Source organism: Medicago truncatula, chromosome 6 (genome assembly GCF_003473485.1).
Source record: "Medicago truncatula cultivar Jemalong A17 chromosome 6, MtrunA17r5.0-ANR, whole genome shotgun sequence".
Lineage (NCBI taxonomy): Eukaryota > Viridiplantae > Streptophyta > Magnoliopsida > Fabales > Fabaceae > Medicago > Medicago truncatula.
The window spans coordinates 39,005,845-39,028,748 of NC_053047.1; the positions used below are offsets into that span (position 1 = coordinate 39,005,845).

At 30.0% G+C, this 22,904-nt stretch overlaps 3 protein-coding genes across 7 annotated transcripts; 1 reads left to right on the forward strand and 2 right to left on the reverse strand.

The window, feature by feature from the left end:
- Positions 1–565: 565 nt before the first annotated feature.
- LOC11442367 (caffeoylshikimate esterase) lies at positions 566–6,540 on the reverse strand. Of its 5 annotated transcripts, none has more exons than XM_039826618.1 (9): positions 5,941–6,037; positions 5,569–5,735; positions 4,939–4,968; positions 4,530–4,656; positions 4,276–4,422; positions 3,505–3,632; positions 2,414–2,554; positions 1,857–1,955; positions 566–1,109 (listed from the first exon to the last, which is right to left on the reverse strand). In XM_039826618.1, the coding sequence occupies exons 2-9, from the start codon at positions 5,713–5,715 to the stop codon at positions 882–884; spliced, it is 1,047 nt and encodes a 348-aa protein (XP_039682552.1). In that variant the 5' UTR covers positions 5,716–5,735; positions 5,941–6,037; the 3' UTR covers positions 566–881. The 5 variants fall into 5 exon arrangements, with proteins under 5 accessions (XP_039682552.1, XP_039682553.1, XP_039682551.1 ...); XM_039826617.1 differs by lacking the exon at positions 5,941–6,037 and adding an exon at positions 6,520–6,540 and having other exon boundaries at positions 678–1,109; positions 3,505–3,635; XM_039826616.1 differs by lacking the exon at positions 5,941–6,037 and adding an exon at positions 6,421–6,529 and having other exon boundaries at positions 678–1,109; positions 3,505–3,635.
- A 2,416-nt stretch (positions 6,541–8,956) lies between these two features.
- Positions 8,957–12,069, reverse strand: LOC11442568 (protein CUP-SHAPED COTYLEDON 1). The gene is made up of 3 exons (XM_003620432.4): positions 11,801–12,069; positions 10,679–10,944; positions 8,957–9,676 (listed from the first exon to the last, which is right to left on the reverse strand). The coding sequence occupies exons 1-3, from the start codon at positions 11,952–11,954 to the stop codon at positions 9,119–9,121; spliced, it is 978 nt and encodes a 325-aa protein (XP_003620480.1). The 5' UTR covers positions 11,955–12,069; the 3' UTR covers positions 8,957–9,118.
- A 6,012-nt stretch (positions 12,070–18,081) lies between these two features.
- LOC11435556 (uncharacterized) lies at positions 18,082–22,360 on the forward strand. Its single transcript, XM_003620433.4, has 6 exons — positions 18,082–18,310; positions 18,411–18,898; positions 19,247–19,594; positions 20,261–20,629; positions 20,777–20,994; positions 21,489–22,360. The coding sequence occupies exons 1-6, from the start codon at positions 18,165–18,167 to the stop codon at positions 21,732–21,734; spliced, it is 1,815 nt and encodes a 604-aa protein (XP_003620481.1). The 5' UTR covers positions 18,082–18,164; the 3' UTR covers positions 21,735–22,360.
- The last annotated feature ends 544 nt before the right edge of the window (positions 22,361–22,904 follow it).

Below are 22,904 nucleotides of genomic sequence, written 5' to 3' on the forward strand. Positions count from 1 at the left end.
GGTTAATGTTTAATGAATGATCCTTGACGTTTCTCAGTCAGTTTTAATTCTCCTAAATTCTAGGCAATAAAGATTAAGTGACTGATTTGATTTCTTTTTATTTAGGCATCAGTTATGCTAATTAGTGGCAACGTATTTGCCTTTCTACTTTCCTTATGGTTGTATAAGTACACCAGTCTTTCCTGCTAAATAAAATACAAGTATTTTGCATCATATTTTATCTTTGTTCATTCTTGTTATAACCACTATATTTCATCAAATAACCAACAGTTAAGTTAAAGGAGACAAATTGGGTGACCATGGTCCTTGCCAGTCTCCCTTTTAACCTTGTCCTTGTGATACATAAATATAGACATTTCAGTTATCCCGATTATTGGTTTATATTGAACCGTCAAAATCTGTAAATGCGTCACATTTACAACATAAAATCTATTTCTTAGATCGAGAGATAAATGAGGTTTGAATTAACATTGTTGACATTTTAAACTTTTAAAATTTAACTTGAATGTAGAAAAGACAAACAGTACTTTGATAAAAAAAAAAAAATAAGACAAGATCGAGACAATTTTGTGTTATTTTATACTCTCTCCATCCCACAAATCTTTTTAACAAATGACATACATTCGACTTATAAGATGAGAAATATATTTACTTATACACATACTTTTCAGGTCATATCTCATCCAAGTCGTCGACACGAACAATATTATTTGCAATAAATAGATACATCCAACCAAATACATGTCGGTTGTTTTCAAGCATTAAACATTAAAGTAAAAATTTGACTAGTTCTCATGAGATAGAACATGAATACATACAAACACTAAAGTATTTGTGCTAATGACTAGTTTTGTAACAAATATTACAAATTAACAAAATGCTTAAACTTTGTTTTTTGTGCTGCTATGATCATCAAGCCAAGATATAATATCATCAAGCACGTGAAATATAGTTTCATCAGGTTCACCCTCTAGTAGGGTATGGAAAGCATCTTTATAGAGACAGAGTTTCTTGTCTTTGACTTTAGCTTTTTGGTACAATGCCTTGCTAGCTGATGGATCAGTTATAATATCAGCCTCTCCATGCATGACCAATAATGGCAGAGAAACCTAACAAAATGTTTTCAAGAATTGATTAGTATACAAAGTATTAAGATAAGACTGCTTTTTTTTTCTTTCCTTTCCATTCTATGAGTTTTTCGCGCGTCCTATACAGTTTAGATTGTAGAATTTGAACGGCATAAACACCCAATAAAATCCTCCAAAAACACGTTGAAACATTTCAGATTTTAAAATTCGAATAGGGCGCACAAGAAACTCATAAAGTTCAGAGTTTGATCCCTACCGCCAATAAATTCTACACACGAGTAAATCAGCATTTTAGTCCTTGAAATAGTAAGAGTTAGTACATTTAGTTTCTTATATTTACAAATGTCGGTCAATTTAATCATTTTTTCTCTTCCAAATTCCACGCCATAACTTTAATTGTTTTTACTTATCTTGATGTAGCAAAAGACTATTCAAGTAAATATATAAATTTTTCTCATTTATTTTTATGGATGTTTACTAAAGAAGTATTTTCATTAAGGGACTATAAATTGAATAATGTTCTTTAATTAAAGATACTAGATTGCTATTTTGTAAATTTGAGAGATTAAATTGCTTGACTATTACAGTTTCGAGGACCAAAATGTTGATTTACTCTTCCCCTCCCTCTAACAAATTAACACCAAATATATTCCTATTAAATTCTTATTTAGAATATTATATATATGTAAAGCTGATCTTCATATTAAGGAGAAAAAAAGTGATTAAATTGTACTAAATTAAGAAAGTAACTAAGATGGAAAAGTTTACTTCTTCCAATCTTTGTTCTAGCTCTTGTGTAGCTTTAAGCAACTCCAAAGCAGTTCCTAGTCTTGGCTTATCCTTGTAAAATAGCACATTATAGGGAGCCTATAACAAAAATCACTCAAAAAAATCAAAATTAGAGTAAGATAAATATATTATTTTTATGCAGTTTACTTGAACCTATAATTCAAGCATGCATGTGGTAATATCTTTAGAATTTAATTAGTATACCCTATCATTGTACAATTACTTTACACATGATTAATGAATATGAAAACTCATATTCATTAATTACCTTGACAACACATCATTAAAGAATATTTAAAATAAGGGTCTTGTTAACAAATGCTCTAAGAACACTTGTTAAGGATTTAAAAAATAAAAACAATTTATAACTTTTATGTAGAAAAAGTTACTTTTTAATGTTTTAATGTGTTGAATGCACAAATTTCAAGACAAAATTTCCATTTTAAAACTCTTATCAAGTACCCTAAAAATAATTACAAACTGAACAAAGTATACTAATTAAACTCATATCTTTACTAGAATCAACTAACACTCACAAGTTCTCTCTTTCTTGCATCTCTATATATATTCTCTTTCACTTCTTCCTTTTGTGGAACTAACTTAGTTTTGGGAAGAACCTTAGCTACACCAATTAGTATTTGCTTCACCAACCAATGTGGAATCATGTCCTCTGCAAACTGTTCAATAGAGTGGTTAGTTTAGTTACATTTAGGATTATGGGACTAATGATTTTTATATTTAATTACATTTTTGGATATAGAAATGGAAACACCAAAATCATGAATAAGAAAAAATTGGACTAAAATTGCATTTAAATTTTTTGTCCCCCAGCGATTTTGCACCCCCTCTTTTTTTGAGAGATTTTGCACCCCATCTTTTGCCAATTGTGTTTTGTTCAAAATCATCATTAAAAGAGGGGGAAAGGGACAAAAGATGGGGTGCAAAATCGCGCAAAAAAACATAAGAGGGGTATAAAATCGCACAATTGACAAAAAGATAGGGGGCAAAAGTGCAATTACACATAAGAAGGTTCATCTAACCAAAAAGGGGGCAAAAAGATGGGGTGCAAAATTGCTCAAAAAAAAAAGAAGGGTGCAAAATCGCACAATTAGCAAAAGATAGAGGGAAAAATACAATTAAGCCTTAATTATATTTTAAATTGAATGAGATACCTTGCACAAATTTTTTGAGGGAAAAGTACAATTTTTTCTCACAATTAGCAAAAGATAGAGAGAAACACCAAAATCATGAATAAGAAAAAATTGGACTAAAATTGCATTTAAATTTTTTGTCCCCCCATCTTTTGCTAACTGTGCGATTTTTCACCCCCTCTTTTTTTGAGAGATTTTGCACCCCATCTTTTGTCAATTGTGTTTTGTTCAAAATCATCATTAAAAGAGGGGGAAAGGGACAAAAGATGGGGTGCAAAATCGCGCAAAAAAACATAAGAGGGGTATAAAATCGCACAATTGACAAAAAGATAGGGGGCAAAAGTGCAATTACACACAAGAAGGTTCATCTAACCAAAAAGGGGACAAAAAGATGGGATGCAAAATCGCACAATTAACAAAAGATAGGGGGAAAAGTGCAATTAAACCTTAATTATATTTTAAATTGAATGAGATACCTTGCACAAAGGTGCAATAAGAGCAGCACCATCCCATGCAGTAGGTTGTTTGAAGTGAATGTTCAAAGCAATTGCTCCTCCCATTGACTCACCTAATAAGAAGCTTGGTAAATTTTGATACTCCACTTGTTCTGTCATTCAAACTTACTATAATTAATTACAAAAAATTGCAAATAATGAAAATGAGAAATTTATATAATGGCTGGTTCAAGTAGAAAATTTAATGCATGTAAACATTTGAAAAAAAAGGAAAAGAAAAAGGGTTATATCAATGTTTTAAAAATGACACCGAAATTGGCCGATTTAGCCATTAACCAATCAATTCACTAGTTGGTTTGATTCCGATTATACCTTAGTCTGGTTGAATTAGATTTAACTAAAATTGAACCGTTTATATCTTGGACAGTTCAACTAGTTCTTACTTTTGGCATTTTTATTTACTTTTAAATACTTTTGGATCATCCAGTTTATTTATGGTTGACCTGATTGAACTAAAAGATGATGGTTTTTTCTAGTTTGATCTTTAGAACACTTTTTAAATTAATGAGTTAAATATATGTTTTCACCCCTATACAAATTGGTCAAACATTAATTCTAGTATATGTAATTTTTTATGCATTTTAAGTCCTTAAAATATACAAAGATTATAGTTTTTCACAATAACCAAAAGATTTTAACAAAAAGCAGAACAAGATGTCACTATAAAGAATGAGAAAAAGGAAACATAGATATTGTATTGTATGATTTGAAATAAAGGAAAATTACACTTACCCTTTATTTTAGAGAAATGTTCAATGACATCATTGACTAGATTTTCAAAGCTAGGGATATAACCATGAAGACCATCAGAAAGGCCAAATCCAGGGTAATCCAATGCAAATACTCCAAATCCAGATGATGCTAACTTCCTTGCAACTCCTGATAAAAAATACAAGATAAAATAACATTCAAATTATCTATCTCTTCTCTGCATAAATAAATAAATTAAATTCTTATTTATTATTATAGATATTTTATTTTCATACCTTCAAAGTAAAATGTGCAAGTATCTGCATAACCATGACAATAATAAACAATTCCCTTCATGGGAGATTTTTCTGGTATCCAACTTTTAGAGAATACTTTTAATCCTCTTGAGTTCACTTCATAAATCTGTACAAAAATATTTGAAATTACTCACTAATTAATTAATTAATTAATTAATTAGTACTTTGTAACGAGTCAAAGAACTAAAAGAGACAATACAGAAAATAGGAATGTGAACCCTAATGAAAGTCAAACATATTCTTTGACTTTATTTCCCTAGCCTTCTCTTATTCATAAAGGTCCACATTCCTATTTTCTATATTGCCCTTTTCAATTCTTTGACTCATTACATACTTCTCTGATACTATGAGTTGGAGATTAAATGAAGAATTTTTAAGAGTTCTCTACCTCTTCCATCTTCACTCCATCAGCTGGTAACTGCAAAAATAATTCAAGAAACATATAAATGAGCTGCAACTAATCCTCTCTGTGTTGGACATTTTATTTCATTGTATGATATAAAAATATAAGCAAGAAAAGTCCAAGCAATGGAAAATTTTCAATCTAAAATTGTAAAAATATATAGTTTTTCTTTCTATGTTATGAAATTAAAATTCAATTTAACCAATTTGAAGTTTGGATAGATAAATAGATTCATTGAACTTTTAAGATAGTTTTTCACCTAAAGAAAAAACTTATGTATCATCAATGCCTTTTCCATTTGAAAAATTTCCACATGCCAAAAAGGGAAATAAACACAACAAACAACAAATAAGTAAAAAATAAAACAAGATTATAAGTTTCTAGAAACTTGTTTTATGCTACAAATTAGTTTTTCACTTGAGATGATAATCACTCACATTCCTTACATTGTTAGTATAAATATTTTCTACTTAGTTAAGGATGCATCAAAATTAAATTTTCCACTTCTCTTAAAAAAAAAAATGTAACTTCTTTAAATATTAAATGTCACACTTTCTCAATAATAGTGCATATTAGTATTTCCTTGATGTTAAAACAGAATAAAAAATAGATCACCTGAAATAAGCAATGATCAATGGCAAGTTGAATATCTTTGAAAGCCTCACGAGCAAGTCTTCTTGCAGGTGCCTCATCCATGTTGGACAAATAAATGTTTTGCAACTCCTCACTCATTCCTTCTATTTCTCCCATTTCTATCAACATTGCTCCTTTTTAATTGCTCTCTACAAAATCACAATGCTAGCATATTATATATATATGTGAAAAAGTTATAGTATTTATTTTGATAATAAAAAGTAATAGTATAGTATATTAATAATACTCAAAATCATAAAGAGTATATTTATTTGATTATTTATTATATAGATATATGAGCAATGTGCAACAAGTTGATGAATGAAAGCTAGGAAGGAAGTGAGTGTCCCTAACCAGTGGTAGTGTGGAAAGTGGAGTGGTAGAAATTGGAGAGAGTGAAGTGGCATGGTCCTAATGGGTAGTTAGATAAATATATATACATACATACATTATATCACGTGAGTTTGGTTTCAAAATTAAATTAGAAGTAGATGGAAGTTAATGTTTTCTCACCTTATACATTTATGATAGGGATATCTACTTTCACCCTTTTTAAAACATATTGTCTAGAATTTGACCTTGCCCTTCATCTATACTATCCCAAAATGATGGACTCTCCCAACAAGAACTAAAAGCAAGTATAACCAATATCCATTCTTATGTGAATTAGTTGCAATGGTTATTAAAATTCACATATTTAGCTATACTTTTAGAAAGTAGATAACTTGGAAGAGAGTTTTTAGTATGTGACTAGAAATGAAAATTAACCTAGCACCACTCAAAAGAGTGGTGTCAAACTCAAGGTTGGAAAGAGATTCATCTTAAAGGACAAACCTTGAAGTTTTAGGGAAGGAGACTTAGTCTTACGAAAGACTAAGGTGCATAGAAAGCTAGTAGCAGCTAGTGAGAAGGACCATATAGCATCAACTTTACCTTAGACAAAAAGGTGCATATTGGCTTGAGGATCTCATCGAAAATATCTATTTGAGGTCATGGAATGACACACACCTCAAATTTTATTTCAATTAGTTTTATTTTCAAATAGGATGGTGTACTTTTTTTCCTACTTAGGTATATTCTTTTTCTTTTAACATTAATAAAAAAGTTATCCAATGTATATTATTCTTTACCTTTAGACAAAAACCATTTTAGCCACTATAACAACCACATTAATATGTCTTCACCATGTTTGTCGAAAGCTTTTCAATAAAAGGAACTTTAGTGCATCCACATTATGTCATTGAAGTGGGTGGTATAAATAGACCTCATTCAATATTTTATATTAATTCACACTTCTCAATTATTTAAATATCTCAATTATATTTTTTTTTAATTATCAATACACTTATGAAAACTCTAAAATGGATCTCAGTAAACCACACAACATATTCTGATTCATATTTGTAATCAATTTCATATTAGTTTTTATATATAGAAAGTAGTAAAGATGTGGTGCCAAGTAGAGGCACCATGCAAAATATAGACAGAAATGGATTCTCTGCAATGACTGCAGGGTCAAGTGAAATCATGGTCATTGAAAAAAATGAAAGCATGGAAAATTAAATGCAGAAATTAAGATAGATAAATTGTTTAATGGTATTGATGTTGACACCGTAGAAAACTGTAGAGATTTCTACTGCACGAAATCCATTTTCAATATAGACACGGTTGTTAAGTGTCAAACGGGAGGAATCTACCCACCTTCTATATGAAAGGTTGCAAAGCTCCTACCAAATTGTGTGTTCAAAAATCGGAAAAAATTTAAAATAACATATCCTTACAAATATTTTATAATAGATCATGACGGGAGAAATATACCCATCTTCTATGAAAGGTTGCAGAGCTTCCACTAAATCATGGGCTCGAAATATGTTATGATACATCATGACACCGACGCCGACGCCGACGCCAAATTCACTCAATACTGCCTATGTTTTATACCCCTTAGAACAATTCCTCTCCTTAAATACTTGCTCTCCAAATTCGTATTACTCTTAGCAACAGAGAAATCGCTTTCCCTGCAATATCATATGCTAACCTTTTTTAGCTCTATAATTTGCAAATAATCGTTTTCCTGCAATATCTTACCCCCTGCCTTCTATAGTTGTAGCCTAACCTTTTTTTAGCTAAAAGGGTTTTAAAAAAGTCGTGGCCTTAAACAAAAAAGTCTACCTGACCTGATGTAGACTAGGTTGTAAGCTGACCTGGCCTATTTCCACCCATACTTGATAATAGTGTAATTATTATTGTAAAATTTAAAAAAGTAATTCAGATTGCATTAAAAATTAAAATGATCATTTAATTTAAGACAAAATCTTATTACAAATAAATCACTCATAACACAATTTCTTTTATTTCAATTTTTTTTTTTTAGTAGATATTTCAAATATTTAAATGCCACTAATTGGTCATCATAGGGTGTGTTTGGTAAAAACAACCTATAAGCTAGCTGATAACTGAAAAGCTAGCTTATAGTTGATAGCTGAAAAGTTAGCTTATTAAAATTAAAAGTGTTTGGTAAAATTAGTTGTTGAAGTGGTTGATAAATATAAAATGACATAAAAGGACATGCTTGTTTAATTTTTTTAATATCATATATATAATTTTTATTACGTAACACATTTATTTTTAAATATTTAAATATATTTCAAATTATTTTCATCTCCAAAATGATAAATGTATTTATGAATTCAATCGCTTTTTTTATTTAACAATTTCGATTTTTTTATTAATTTAATTTAACTAAACTTTCTTCAATAAATTAAATTTTTTAAAATTTATATATTATATATATTATGAGCAAGATAAAAAAAAAACTAAAAAGTGAAGAAGAGAATTTAAAAAGCCATGCCCTAATTTGGTAAACGTGGGTAGCGCACAGAAGAACATGGGTAGTTTTTTCTATTATAAAAAAATAATAATAATAATAATTAAGAAAAGGTTAAAATTGGAAGAAAGTATAAAAAGCTACAAGCTCAAAAGCTACTTCGATTAGCTTCTTAAAAAACGCTATAAGCTAGTGAAAAAAGTTTTTTACCAAACACATCGTATTCTATCAAAACAAGCTTATAAGCTAGTCCAGCAAACTATAAGCTAGCTTATTTGTGTTATCAAACACAGCCATGATCTTCATTAAAAGCATATCATGCATGCATAATTGTGCGAGCGAACACATATGTATATATGGAGATGAGACAACACATATATGCAACGGATCCCCTGAAACATTGTCTAATTGATAATACATAGAAGTTATTTTTTTCTTCTTTTGATTTTTTTTCAAAGTTAATAAATATACTAGAACATGAAACCCTAGCTAGAACAATTGAGCAATGTTTACAACGTTATTAACTGGGTTTATTTTGCTCAATTTAAACAAGAGAAAAAGACAATTAATATAGTAATAAAGTCCCCACAAATCCCAATATAGTTTTACCATTTTATCTATAGGAGTTGAAGGTTTATAGTATTACAATAATTCACAATGATGTTTACACAATGTTAATTAGCTTCATGCATGTTTTAAACAGCTTCACCAAATGGAGTCCAAATTGAATGGTTGCTCTTGTTGATGCTGTGGCATACACTCTAAAACTTTTGAAGAAGAAGCACTTAGATCATTTGAATTATTACTTGGATCAGTTCCAAGTTGGTGATGAGATATTACTCCTTGTTGAGGCATGTAAGGTGCAAAATGAATATTTGTAGCTGCAACTTCTCTTTGTTGCTGATAATTCCTAAGTTGTAATGCTTTTAGAAGTAATGAATTTACTGAAATATTATTTGGATTAAGCAAGTTAGAAGGCCATGGTAGAGATGGAACATGACTTGAAGATGGCCAATTCATTGTCAAATTCATATTTGTGTTAAGATCATCATGAGTGTTGAATGTTTGTCCTTGAATAATGTTGGTGAATCCACATGAAGATGATGAATTTGTAATACCATTTAGATTTGGAAGCTCAACATCACCAAATTCATTCACTATTGAGGTTGTGTCACATGGAGATTCTGGTTGGGAAAATGATGTTTGTTGGGGTTTTTTTGTTGCTATGCTCTTTTGGAAAACCCTACAAACCACCCATTCATCCTGCAAAAATTGCAAAATGTTGTTAATTCTCAACTATGAAATCTAGTATTTTGTGAAAACATTTTCCTTTTTTTTAAGAGCAATGCTATATATCCCGAAGGATCTTATAGTGAAGAACTCACAATTGAGATTCCAACCAATGAAAGCCGCTGCTGGCCACAAAACATGGGGGGTCAGGTTTTTATTTTCAATTTTTTTATGAATCCTATGGCTATTAACTTGCCAGCAATTTCAGGAACCGCTCGGGAAAATGCTTCTCGCGGTCTCTAGCATTTTCCTTTTTTTTTAAAAAAAAAATTATGTTAATTTGACCTGTTGCCAAAGAGAATATCGACTACTAAATGAACGATTGTCTTGCATTTTCTAAAACAATGAAAATGTTATAAAAATTATTTACTTATTAACGAGGCGAAAAGAGACTCTTGAAATAGATAATTGCCTTATATTTTTTAAAATAATGATATTTATTAACCAACATAATAATCAAAATATTCTAGTGTCTCTAGCGTCGGATTTAGTGATTGAATTTTCAAATGGATTGTTAAATTCATCACTAAATTGAATGTTAAATGAGTTTTTGATCGATATAGATATCAATGTAAAAAACGTCTTTAAATCACGTTGTAAATGTTAGCGAACCATAATAAGGTCCCGTAACTTTTTTCTCAATTTGATACAAGTTAGAATACTCTTTGTTATTTTATCTTGACAAACATCACTTTTGATTGTAAAAAAAAAAACTATAAAAATTAATTATGAACTACTAAAATTAAATGATTATTAGTCATCATATGATTTTTATGGGAAGTATTAAGGTTGGCTTTTTAGTTGGGCAAATGAGTTAAAAAGTAGATTGATGATAAAGAGTTTGAGATTAGTTTGGTGATCTCCACCACCAACAAAATAATAACTATACTAATTAACATTTATCATTCTAAAATATAACTAAGAAAATATTAAACCATAAGAATTAATGCATGGAATGCAATGTACAATACTTACCTTTGAAGTTCGAAAATGGTGTTTGTTTTCTAATCTATATTCATGCATGACCCAATTACTTTTCTCACCCCTTGGAGCCCTACCCTTATAAAACACTAGGGTTTTCTTCATCCCTACCAAAACTCCACCACGAAATATTTCCTTATCTTTTCCAGTGGTTTTCCAATACCCTGATTCAGTGGCTCGATTGGTTCTAAGTCCAGTTGGATATTTTCTATCTCTTACACTGAAGAAATACCATTCCTTCTCCCCCATTGAAGCCTTACCTGTATAAATTATATACCACACAAAACATGATTAATTAATTAGTTAGTGATTTTGTGTAAACTAGATAAAAAATTAGCTAGTAGCTATACCAATATAATGTCAACTTTTGTTACTTTATTTTTATAAGCAAAGGAATTAGCTAGTAGCTATACCAATTAATTTGTCAACTTTTGTTACTATTCAAACTAACTATTAACTTTTTTTATAAGAGTTGAAATACCATAATATATTTTGAATTTGTGTATGTTATATTTTGAAAATTAGTTACATGGTGTACTTAGGTTATTTTCAAAGTAAGAATGGGTCAAGCTACTATATAGTAATGAATTAAGAGAGATATATAAACAAAATAACAAAGAATTTTTTTTATTTTTTGAAGAAAAAATAACAAAAGACTTTGTTGATTTTAACTACTTTGGATAATAAAACTGAAAAGGAGATGTAAATGATCAATTTGCAGCTACCAAATCAATATATACAAAATTTAAATTTTATTTCATCAAAGAAAAATAAAATTTTATATATAAGTTATTAATTGGTTAAGAAATTTATTAAGCTAGTGAAAATAAAATTGAAGAATATGTAGAAAATTAAGAGAAATGATGTTAACTCTTAATTAATCAGAAAAATAATTAATAATATTGTCTACTATTTTAAATTTCTTCAATTTTTGAATTAGTATATATTCATCAACAAGTTACAATATCCTTCTAATTTCCTAAAAAAAAATTGCAATCCTTAAATAAGTTTATATTTGTCAAAGAACAAAACCCCTTGGAAATCTATAATCAAACAAAATATATAGAACAAAAAAAGGGATAGTTTTTAAGAAAGAGAGATATGAACAAAAATAACCTGGAAGGTCCCAAGGTTCAGACTTGTTGAGATCAACAACTGCAACAGCTTTGGATGTGAAGGAAGCATCAGAAATTTTCATTGTAAGATAGTGTGTAATGAGTTCTTCATCTGTTGGATGAAACCTAAAACCAGGAGGTAGATTTTCCTCCATATAGATAAACCTAATTAATAATAATAAGAAGAAGAAGCTATGTAGCTTTTGATGATATATACCCTAATAGTGAAGAGAAGAGGGTATATATGAATGAATGATGTTCCAAAGTAAGATCAATTACATCACCAAAATGACCTCTTATAAATGCTTCTCCACTTTATGGTTTTATAACTCACCCTTCTACATCAAGCTTTTTCATTAATAAAAAATTATTAGTCTTCATATTTTTGTTTAATACATATATCTAATCCTTTGACAATTTGGATTTATTATCCATTTTAAATTACAAATATATAAACTTATTATAAATATAAGGATAATTACTAATTAGTTTCCATAAATTATATTTTGTTACTTGACTATGTCAATATGTTATGTGTTTAGTCATGCATAGAGTAAAATATATTAATTATAGTTGTGTATATTTTCAATAATGCAAGGATGTGCAAAATGATGATTTTGTAGAATATTTTTGGAAGACTAGCTAGTTATATTAATTTGTGCACGAGGGTGTTGAGTATATGTTACACTATATATTAGTATTTCAATATTAATAATTAATTTAATTTTTTTTTCTATGATCCTGTCCAACCACCTTCACCCATTTCTACCCACCAAAAAACCCTTTCATGCTTAGTCTAATGAGAACATGAACCTATTGTAACAATATTCTCATAAATATATTTTTTTTATCAATTTGCTTACACTTGTCTATTGTCTACACCACCACCGTCATCTCTCACACAAATGTAATGAAAAGTACATATAGTCATAGTTGAATTAAATATATTATAGTGTACCAAAAATTAATATCTAGAACTTTTGATTTGACTGGTGAGAAATTTTTTTGAAAATGAATTTTACTCTTGATATTTTACTTCTTATATGAATATTTTTTTAGATGTGACTAGTATTACCAAGTGGTTAAAATGGTCACCAAACCACAAGACTGTTTATATCTATGGTAAGCATTATTATTTGACCTTTGTTTCACGTGTTAATCTTCAATGAAATCATCCTTGCTAAATGTCAATCCTAACAAGAATTTTGTGAATCCTAGCTACGTAAACTGCACATAGTATGCTTCTAGAAGCACATGCACTTTCATGCATATATGCAACCAATAACAGCCTTTTCAGTTTGGAAGTTGTGGAACATTAGAGTTAGTCGTTTGGAAAATAACTTTATTGAAAAAATATCTGGTCCCACGTTGTATAAAGATAATGCTGGAATGAATTTATAAGAATCTTATCTTATAACTTGGTGTTGTATAGATGAGTTAGACACAATATAAGAATCTAGTATGATATAAGATTATTTATAACGTACCCTCGTTTTGGAGTAGAAAGAATGCTGGACTATGGAAGCTATCCCTTCAATTTTGTAGATTTCTCTTAATAAATTGTATTAAAAAATCGTTTTGTCGCGACTATATGGTGCTCATGTTGCGGTGGACCGGTGCGGCGGAGGAGGAGTGATGTAGTAGAAGCTTGTTTTATGGCATGCAGTGAACGGCGGGACCTGTAAAACAGACATCCACTTCGACTCTCAAGTCAATATATGAGAGAGAGAGAGAGAGAGAGAGAGAGAGTGTGTGTGTGTGTAAAAGGTGTGAATTATGAGATTGTATTATGCGCGTATAATAGTGGTTCCACACTTATATAGATGAGCTAGTCGTAACCATTTTCATTAAAACTGGCGTGGGTTGCCGAAGACGGTTAGAGAGCAAGTGAACGATCAAGATTATCTTTTGAAACTTTCAGGTGTTTCAATTCTCTCAGCCACCCCGAAATTACGTAAATACCTTCAACGACAATTAACATTCGAAATGACTTTTTAAATCGGTTGAACCGTTCTAAAAAGTGTCGAACATTATTTAAATACCTCCAAAAAAAAATAATCGAAGAGGCCAAAGGCACTTAAGTGTCGTTTGGTGAGGGGAAACGAGAAATTGATGAACCCTAAAAAAAACTTTACACTTATGAATCAGTAATAGTGAAATACAATTAGCATGTAACGTGAACAAAATTGACTATTACTATTAGCATGTAACGTGGACAACGACATTTTTCTTGGCTGGAACGTGAACAACAACAATGGGAAGCAATAATATAAACGATCAAGGAATAATAAGTAGAGGCTATGATTGTGGGGGTATGAAACAAAGACAAAACAAAAGTTATGGATGTCTCAAAAAGTCTCAAGGTTTTTTATGAGATTGTTGAATGAGCATGTCATGTGTATTTTCAACTAAAAAGTCTCACAAAATCCACTATACAAAAGGAACCATTAAAATCTGCAGATTTGTAAATACCCATAGACATTTTATAAGTTGGTACAAATCTTGATTAAATACCATGAGATTTAGTTGCCTGAATAAATTTTTTTGATTATCTTGACTGAATACTATGAGATTTATTTATATTCTATAAAAGTCTTGATTGAATACCACAAGATTTTTTTATAATTAAAAAGTCTTTTAAAATCCATTGAAAACTTCATTCAATACACCCCCCTAAATCTTTTAGTTTCTTCAAAAAAGACCTTACTATGAAAAAGGTCCACATCCAAGTTCCAATTCCCTAGCCTCTGAAGCCCACACCGCCCTCCCATTTTTGTGAATTTCTTATTGCACCCTCCAATTGGTTGTGCACCCTACTTTTTGGATTCTAAAATCCAAGAGTAAAAATAGATTTTCATGTTTTTACCCATTCAAAAGATAGAATCCAAAATATCAATTTGGTGGAGGAGAAAGGCAGAAGCGATAAGAAATTACCCTATTTTCATAGTTAGAAATACTATAAAAGTGACAAACTAACTCAAATGAATCTAGCCCAATCATACATTTGATTAGCACTATGTATCCACATTTATGTTGTGTTTGGAATAGCGGTGGAAAGCCACCAAATCCACGTCTATACAAAAGCTAGAATTTGCAGTTTTGAAAAAATCACATCAAAAGTTATTGGAAAGTGAGAAACATGATGCGAACTCCAATCCAAACACTCACTTAGTAAGCATACATCTCTCCACCATGTCGAAGAATGATATGGAAAGCAAAATCCACCAAAACCTTTTTTGATAGAGTTGATTATGATATGGGAGGCTTCATCTCCACTTAGCCATAGTATTAACAAACCATATCCCTTGCTTAGGCTTTTATAGACTGCCGCATACCTCTATAAATTGTGTTGAGAATTTTACATTAGACATGTTAATAGTTAATATATGTTCATAAGTGGTAAAAGTTTTTCACATTATAAGTCAATTTTGTTATATTCAACCTAAATTCTAAAATGGCATTAGAGTTTATAAGAAATCCATTTGACCACCCGCTAATGGGTCATTCAAGCTAAGTGATTACATTTTAATTGTTCGATCCTAAACGTGGTGAGCGTACGTTAAAAGTCTCACATCATATAAAATATAATATGAAAATATATTTACAAGTGAAAAATTTTATACTATAAGGTTTAGTTATACTCAAATACTAAAATTGAATGAATCATTGAGGTGATCATAAGGGGTTTGGTCAAATAAATACACAAGTGACCCCATGCTCCTACTTTTCATTTCAATGTAGAAAGAAAGTAGTGAGGAACAATTAATAACTCAGTCAACCTCCATAAAGAGAAATAATTCACTGCTACTATAATACTCCATATGACATTGTTGTTGTTGTTAGAAATTAATTCTCAATATATGAGCTGCTGCAATCTTAGTAGCCAAGTTCAGGACAAGGATAAATTAATAGGGTTGCTAAAAAGCATTTCTATACGACATCTTTTTAAAAGCCTTTTTATTTCCTTCTGATAGATAATGGATATACTCAAAGCCTCCATTAAACACATTAACACACAATAAATTAAAACATCTTCCATGTTTTAGGACACAGGCAAAGTTTTTAATACATTTTAATTTGGCAGACAAAACCCTTCACTACATTACTTCCTTTAGAATGAATTATTAGCAAAAAGTAATCAAATTAAGCACATTAAGAAATTAGTTGATTGTATTTAATTATGAAGTCCCAATGAGAAATTTAAATTCATGATTAATAAAATGGTTCCTTAGCTTGTAAATATAAAAAAATAAATAAAAAAAAAATGAGAGGTAGGTCAATTCTTTGATTCAAGTTTGCTTTGGTTTATTATGGTGTTTTTTCTTCAGCGGACCGAGGGTAGAGAGGTAGTGAAAGCCGAAGGAGTGTTGGAATTGAACTTTTTGGGTGTGGCTTAACCATGGGGAGGTGAAGAGGATGTTTGATTGCGAGGGGTGTTTTTTTGGAGTGAGTAGCGGCAATGGATGCTTATGGATTTCGTTTCCATTGGTTGTTCGTGATGGAGTTTGTTTTAGGCGGTGAAAGTGATTTTGGTGGTTGTGGGGTTAATGGGTGTTTATTTTGGATGTTCCGCCTATATACGGCGCATTTTAATCTCTGTTTTACCGGCCTCTGTTTGTCTTGAGCAGATATCGAGTTTTAATTAAATTTTGCCGTTAAAAAAAAAGTAAATAGGAGAGAAATTGTTAAGTTTTGCTCATATATATTTCACTAGAGGCAGTATTATACATGCATGCTCAATACACACAACAATCATTTGACTAAATAATTGTCATGTGTATGCAACTTTTTGTTTTTCTAATAAAAATATAATCAACATTACTCTTTTTATAAAGTAAGTTCATATATATATATATCTGTCTATCTATGCGTGTGGCTTGGTTTTGGTTTTGGTTTTTGCTTTTGCTTTTGTTATACGACATCATTAAAAATAAAAGAACCATGTTGTGGACTAGGATTTTTCTGTGTTACATGCAAATAATGTACAAGATTTACGCGCTTTTGATGAAAAGTTTAGTAGAAAATTATGGTCAAAAATAATTGGTAACAAAAAGTTTAAAAAATATATATAGTTTGCTCATAAGTCAATGAACTAAAACTCTTTAAAGGCCAATAAGGTTATTAAATGAAACAAGGATGATGAGTTACTTATATATATGTGTCTAAAATTTGAATAATCATGTTTGAAAATATATATGAGTACTTGACTATTTTTCTTAAACCATGCATACAAATATATATATATATATATATATATATATATATATATATATATCTAGGCACACGTGTATATAACGGGCTTTTTTATGTTTGTATTTATGAAAATATGAGATAATTTAATCAGAAGAGGGATGCAAAATTTAACATCACATTTTTGTGATTAGACGTAATTTAAATGAATTAGTTAATCATTTGTTTTTGGAGTGTCTCATTTCAAGAAAATTATGTTCGGAAGTTTTGTCTTTGTTAGGTAAGTTTTAGAAGTGTGATGACAAATTTTAGTTATTGTAATGCGGTTCAGTTTATAGGTTTGGTTTCTCATGGTAAGAAAGTGAATAAATGCTTTCATGCAATTTGGATGTTATGTATTTAATCAATTTGAAAACAGTGTAACTTTATGGTGTTCGGTCGACATATACGTTTAACATGTACAACTCTAGAAATGGTTAAACTTATGGTGTGGTCTTAGATTAAGTCGAAAGTTAAAGGTTTTCCTATGATTTTAATCACTAGAACACTCAACCACTAAGATGTTCAGGAGTAACTCCAGTGTAGTTCGATTGTCATATTTTTACTTTTTAATTTGATTGTGTCGTTGTTTTGGTGTATGATTTATTCTTGTTAACCTTGTCACTTTTACATCGTAACACTTCTTATGCTTTGATTGTTTATTTCAATATATCATGTCTTTGGTGTTTTAATAAAAACATGTATTCATCAATCTATAGTGAAATTGTATTACAAAACATTCATAAATAATGAGCTTAATTATCATAAATATGTTTAAAATAAATTATGAATATTATTCCCAACATACAAGGCTAATAGATCTTATTCTAAGAGAAGAGCATGAAATCCCCCACCTCATAAATTTCTAGGACACAATGACATTTTCACCCTTGTGCAAACACCTTATAATTGGAATATGATGAGGGTAAAAAGTGAAAAACAATTAGGAAGATATACATTATAGTGTTTCACCAATTTTTTTGTACAATGTTGACACATTAAGCAAAAAGATGTTATTATGCTAATATATATTACAAAAGCAAACAAGTCTACTTTTTTTTCTTGGAGTTGCTTTGCTTAGTGGATGAAGTACTTTGGTATTTCAATTTGAAGAGAAAAAGAAACTAGAAAGAAAAATGCCATGTTCTAAAGAAGAAGCTCTTATTAGACTCTTCTACAATTCTTCAAGCTCTTTCAAACTTCTCTTCCTCTTTCTCTTCTCTTCTTCAACTTTGCTTCTCAAAATCCTAAACTTCATTAGTAGCTACTCTTTATTCCAAAGGTTATTATTATTACTGCTTACACCCCTCTAGTTTCTTTTTTCATTCTTAATGTTTCCATCATTATATTTGCAATAAAGTTTCTATATTCGTTTTTTGTAGTGATCAACAATATGAATATGTTTCATCTGAAGAAGAAGAAGAAGAAGAAGAAATTCAAGAAAGTTATTGTTATGAAGATTCTATAGAGAAAGATCATTTAGTAGCTGATATAATTTATGGTGGAGAAGCTCTTGTATTTCTTCATAGTAACAATGAGTCTCAAAGGAATGATTCTTTTTCTTATGAAGAAGAAGAAGAAGAAGAAGAAGAAGAAGAAAAAGAAGAAGAGTTTATCACTCCTCAAGATAGCTTCATTGAAGAGTTTTCTTCAGAAGAAAATTTTTCAACTGAAAATTTGTATGTTCATCACAAGTCACCAATTGTTTCAGATTTTGAGACAGAAACAAATGAAACAGAAATTCAAACAGAAGAAGAAGATGCTGATTCTGTTCCAGATTCTGTTCCAATTGAAAACAGGACCACTTCTCCTATCACACTTAACCTATACAAAAGGGATGACCTAGTAGAGAGTGACAAAAACTATGATGGTATTAATTTCACATCATATATAATTTGTTACATCATTCACATGCATCACTTATAGTTCAAATCTTATACTGGGCTATGTAGCACTGACACTTCTTATTGAAAGTTATGTCTGACACGATAGTAACACATGTGATTATATTCGATTAATTTATTTTTCAAAGTATTATGTATAAATATGTCAATTTCATTGTTGTGTCTAGTGTTTATGTCAGTGTTGTGGTGTTGCTTCATAAGAGATGCTTCTACTTCTTGATTTGACAAAATTGTGTCTGGTGTCTCAGTGTCATATGTTCGTATCTGTATCAGTGTTTCATGCTTGCTAAATGATGTTATACTTTTTTTTGCAGAAAAGTATATTGATATTGGAGTTATAAAAAATGAGAAGGTGCAAGAAGAAAAAACTACAAGAGATGAGAGTGTTTTTGTCATTGGTCCTACACAATTGGAGAGAAATAAGAAGTTGATTATTGATGAAAAAGATGATGAAGAGATATATGAAGATTCAACCACTATTGGTTCAACATCTAAGGACTCTTCTGATTGGAGAAGTTCAATTATTTGTAGAGATTCTGGAACTGATGATTCATCATCAAGAAGAAGTTGTCCAAAATGGGAATCTTATGCAGTTTTTCAAAAATATGATGAAGAAATGTCATTTCTAGAAAGGATTAGTGCACAAAAGCTTCATGAAACTGGTAACATATATATACACCTTTCGTAATTTTTTGATATTTCATTGTTCGAATTAATAAGCCGAATCTCTCACGGCCTCAATATCCGGTCAAATTCCCATTATTGAATTAATCTAACGTTCAAGATATATTACTATCAAGAGTTAGATTAATCCAACGATTGAGCTTTGGCCGGAGAAACTTGAGAGGCAGTAAAAGATTCAAGTTGTTTAATAAGTATATACCAAAAAGTTCAACTTATCTTCAATTTTGAATCTTCTCTAGTCTCTCCAATGAAACCTTGGTTTTTAAATTAATCTAATAGTTGAGAGTATTTTATCTCGCCGGTTAGATTAATTCAACGGTTAACACGAAATAGTTCAAAAAGGTCGCGACATTATAATATTACTTAAAATATGTGTTCTGAAACAATGATACAATATAATTTTAATTAAATTCAAAAACTTTTAACTTAGTAGTTGGCCTCTGCTAGTTAACAAGCTTCACTTAAGACGAAACTTTGGATTACTAAGATCCTCGTCCTCAAGAAGCCGAGGGTTAAGACAAAATTCAAAAATTAGTTGTTGTTATTAAGGATTGATTTTGTTCATTAGACATTATTAGTGACACTTTCATTGTTAAGGGTTGATTTTGTTACACATTATTAGTAACACTTTTAATTAATTTCAGAGTCATTGAGATCTATCAAAGTAGCACCAAGATCAATTTCAGGGAGAATTGTATACAAACTTTCAAGTATGAACAAAAAACCAGAAGATATAAGTCACAATCCATATTGTGAATTAGAGGGTGCTTATGTTGCACAAATTTGCTTAACATGGGAAGCACTTAATTGGAACTACAAGAATTTTCAAACCAAAAGAGCTTCAAATGTTGATGTTGGTTGTCCAGCAACAATTGCACAACAATTTCAACAATTTCAAGTTTTGTTGCAAAGATATGTAGAGAATGAACCTTATGAGTTTGGTAGGAGACCAGAGATTTATGCTAGAATGAGACATATGGCACCAAAATTGCTCCTAGTCCCTGAATATCGAGGTACAATTACTTATTATAGTAATTTTTTAACTTTTTAATTCATAATGTTTAGTTTATAAATAATATTGTATTCATACAAAATTTACTTGCTGTGATATTAATTTGACTATATTTATTTATTTTCTTGTTTGTGTTAATTAATTAAAGAATCAGATGATGATCAGAAGGAGAATATTGGGTTTAACACTAAAATATCATCAGCTTCATTTCTTGTGATAATGGAAGATGGAATCAGAACATTCATGAATTTCCTTAAGGCTGATAAAGAGAAACCATGTCAGATCCTTGCATCTTACTTTCGTAGAAATCAAAGAGGCTTGGTTGATCCAACATTAATCCGTCTTTTAAAGAAAGTTAATCAAAAGGCAAGCTCCTAATTATATATTACTTTTATAATCATATTAATTTTCTCTTTGCTGCATTCCACATCATATATTTCATTTTATACATTAGCTCCTAACACATATTTTGTCTACACTCAACATATTAGGCTTTTTATGTCAACTTTTTAAAGAAAATTCATAGGATTTCGCATTTTATGTAGTCGTAATATTGATGATTGTTCGATTAAATCAGATTCTCAGATAATGTAGATTTTAATTTAAAATGACAATGTTGAATCTAGAATGTATGATCTTAATTAAACAGTCATCGATGTTTTGACTACGTGAATGCAGAGAATCTTTGACTGCAAAGAAGTTTGATCCTATTAAAGTCTATCTATCTATCTATCTCTATATATCTATGTATAATTTATTTATTTGTATACCTATTGGAGATTTGGAGTACCATCATACTATGTCTATTAATGGATTTATTTAATCACTTACAAGAAACTATATTCAATTAATGTGAGCAGAAGAAGATAAAGATTAAGGATCTTCGTCGTTCACACAAATGTTTGAGGAAGAGAAACTTGAAAGAGGAAGAAGAGATGGAGATTTTGATGGCATTGATAGACTTAAAATTGGTATCAAGGGTTTTAAGAATGAGTGACATGAATGAAAATCAACTACATTGGTGTGAAGAGAAAAATAGCAAAGTGAGAGTCATAGATGGGAAACTACAAAGAGATTCCACTCCACTTTTTTTTCCATCACATTGACCCACAAAAAAGGTTTATGTAAATTAATATTGCTTCATGAGTGGATGATGAATATGCATGAATGCATTTCATGCATATAAAGGAATATTCATAACATGCTTTTTGTAAATATGGAATTAAAGAAAATGGAGAAGGACCCTACAAATCAAAGTGAAACATATGTGGAGTAGCATATGGAATATTTTGGGGTATGAAATTCATGGAAAGATGGGTAAAGGTGGAAGAGGTGATGTGTTATTGATGAATATTGAAAGTGAAAGACCAAAGACAAAGGAAGGTACAAGATAAAGACAATATTAGCTTTAGTTATTGCTTTAGCTTTTTTGATTATAGGGTTTATCTACAAGGGTTTTGAGCAAGAGTGAAGCACATGGAGTTCAATAAAAGTAGTCTTCAACTCTTTTGCATAAAGTAGAGCACACAATAAAGGAATGGTAGGTTTAGGTTTTTTTTTTCCTTAATGAATACGGAAGGACAGGTTAGTTTTTGAAAGAAAGAAATAAATAAACAAATAAATATATCAACCATCTAGCTAGGACTTGTTGTAGTGCTACCAATTTACAAAAGTACAATTATATGTACTACTTAATTACTTTCAAAAGATTTACTCTTGGATTTATCATTTATTTTCTTTGTTTGAACTTTAAAGAATATATTTAAAGTTTAATACAAACGAATTTTAAGTTTTAATCTGTACTGAATTTTGGGTGTTGGTTGTGGTTGGTGGTGGTTGTTTTTTTTCTTTTGGGGGTTACGGTGTTCCGCCTATATACGGTACTGCGGTTGTATTGTTTCTTTGCCTTTTTTTGGCTTGATCGTGATCGTGTTTGTGTTTCTTGCACCCGTTCGCCGTTAATAATATTTGTTGTTTCAAAAATAATTGTACCGGGTGTGTGAAGATTTTTTAAGTAAAAATGTTTGGTTTTGATCATAGCAAACTACTCACAATAGGATAATTTGTGATTGTTAGAAGTATAAAAAATAAAATAAGAAAATAATAAGCCGACAATTGTGTGCTTATTAAAAAAATTATCTTTCAGTTGTCTGTATTTTTTTTGTCACGTAAATATATCCTCAATTTATGATTTGGTATTTTACATTTTGACTTCTCAAAAATGTTAAGGGGGAATGGTTGGTAAGAAACACAATTTAGTTGACGTGAATTTGAAT

Bases quoted from the DNA above. Each gene is read 5' to 3' on its own strand.
- LOC11442367 (XM_039826617.1), bottom strand. From the start codon at position 5,715: ATGTTGATAGAAATGGGAGAAATAGAAGGAATGAGTGAGGAGTTGCAA. The intron at 4,657-4,938 runs GTAGAGAACTCT...ATTTTTGTACAG, and splicing joins ATGGAGTGAAGATGGAAGAG to ATTTATGAAGTGAACTCAAG. The intron at 1,110-1,856 runs GTAAACTTTTCC...ACATTTTGTTAG, and splicing joins TAGAACAAAGATTGGAAGAA to GTTTCTCTGCCATTATTGGT.
- LOC11442568 (XM_003620432.4), bottom strand. From the start codon at position 11,954: ATGGAGGAAAATCTACCTCCTGGTTTTAGGTTTCATCCAACAGATGAA. The intron at 10,945-11,800 runs GTTATTTTTGTT...TAATTTATACAG, and splicing joins TGAACCTTGGGACCTTCCAG to GTAAGGCTTCAATGGGGGAG. The intron at 9,677-10,678 runs GTAAGTATTGTA...CAATTTTTGCAG, and splicing joins ACCATTTTCGAACTTCAAAG to GATGAATGGGTGGTTTGTAG.
- LOC11435556 (XM_003620433.4), top strand. From the start codon at position 18,165: ATGCCATGTTCTAAAGAAGAAGCTCTTATTAGACTCTTCTACAATTCT. The intron at 18,899-19,246 runs GTATTAATTTCA...TTTTTTTTGCAG, and splicing joins GAGTGACAAAAACTATGATG to AAAAGTATATTGATATTGGA. The intron at 19,595-20,260 runs GTAACATATATA...AATTAATTTCAG, and splicing joins ACAAAAGCTTCATGAAACTG to AGTCATTGAGATCTATCAAA.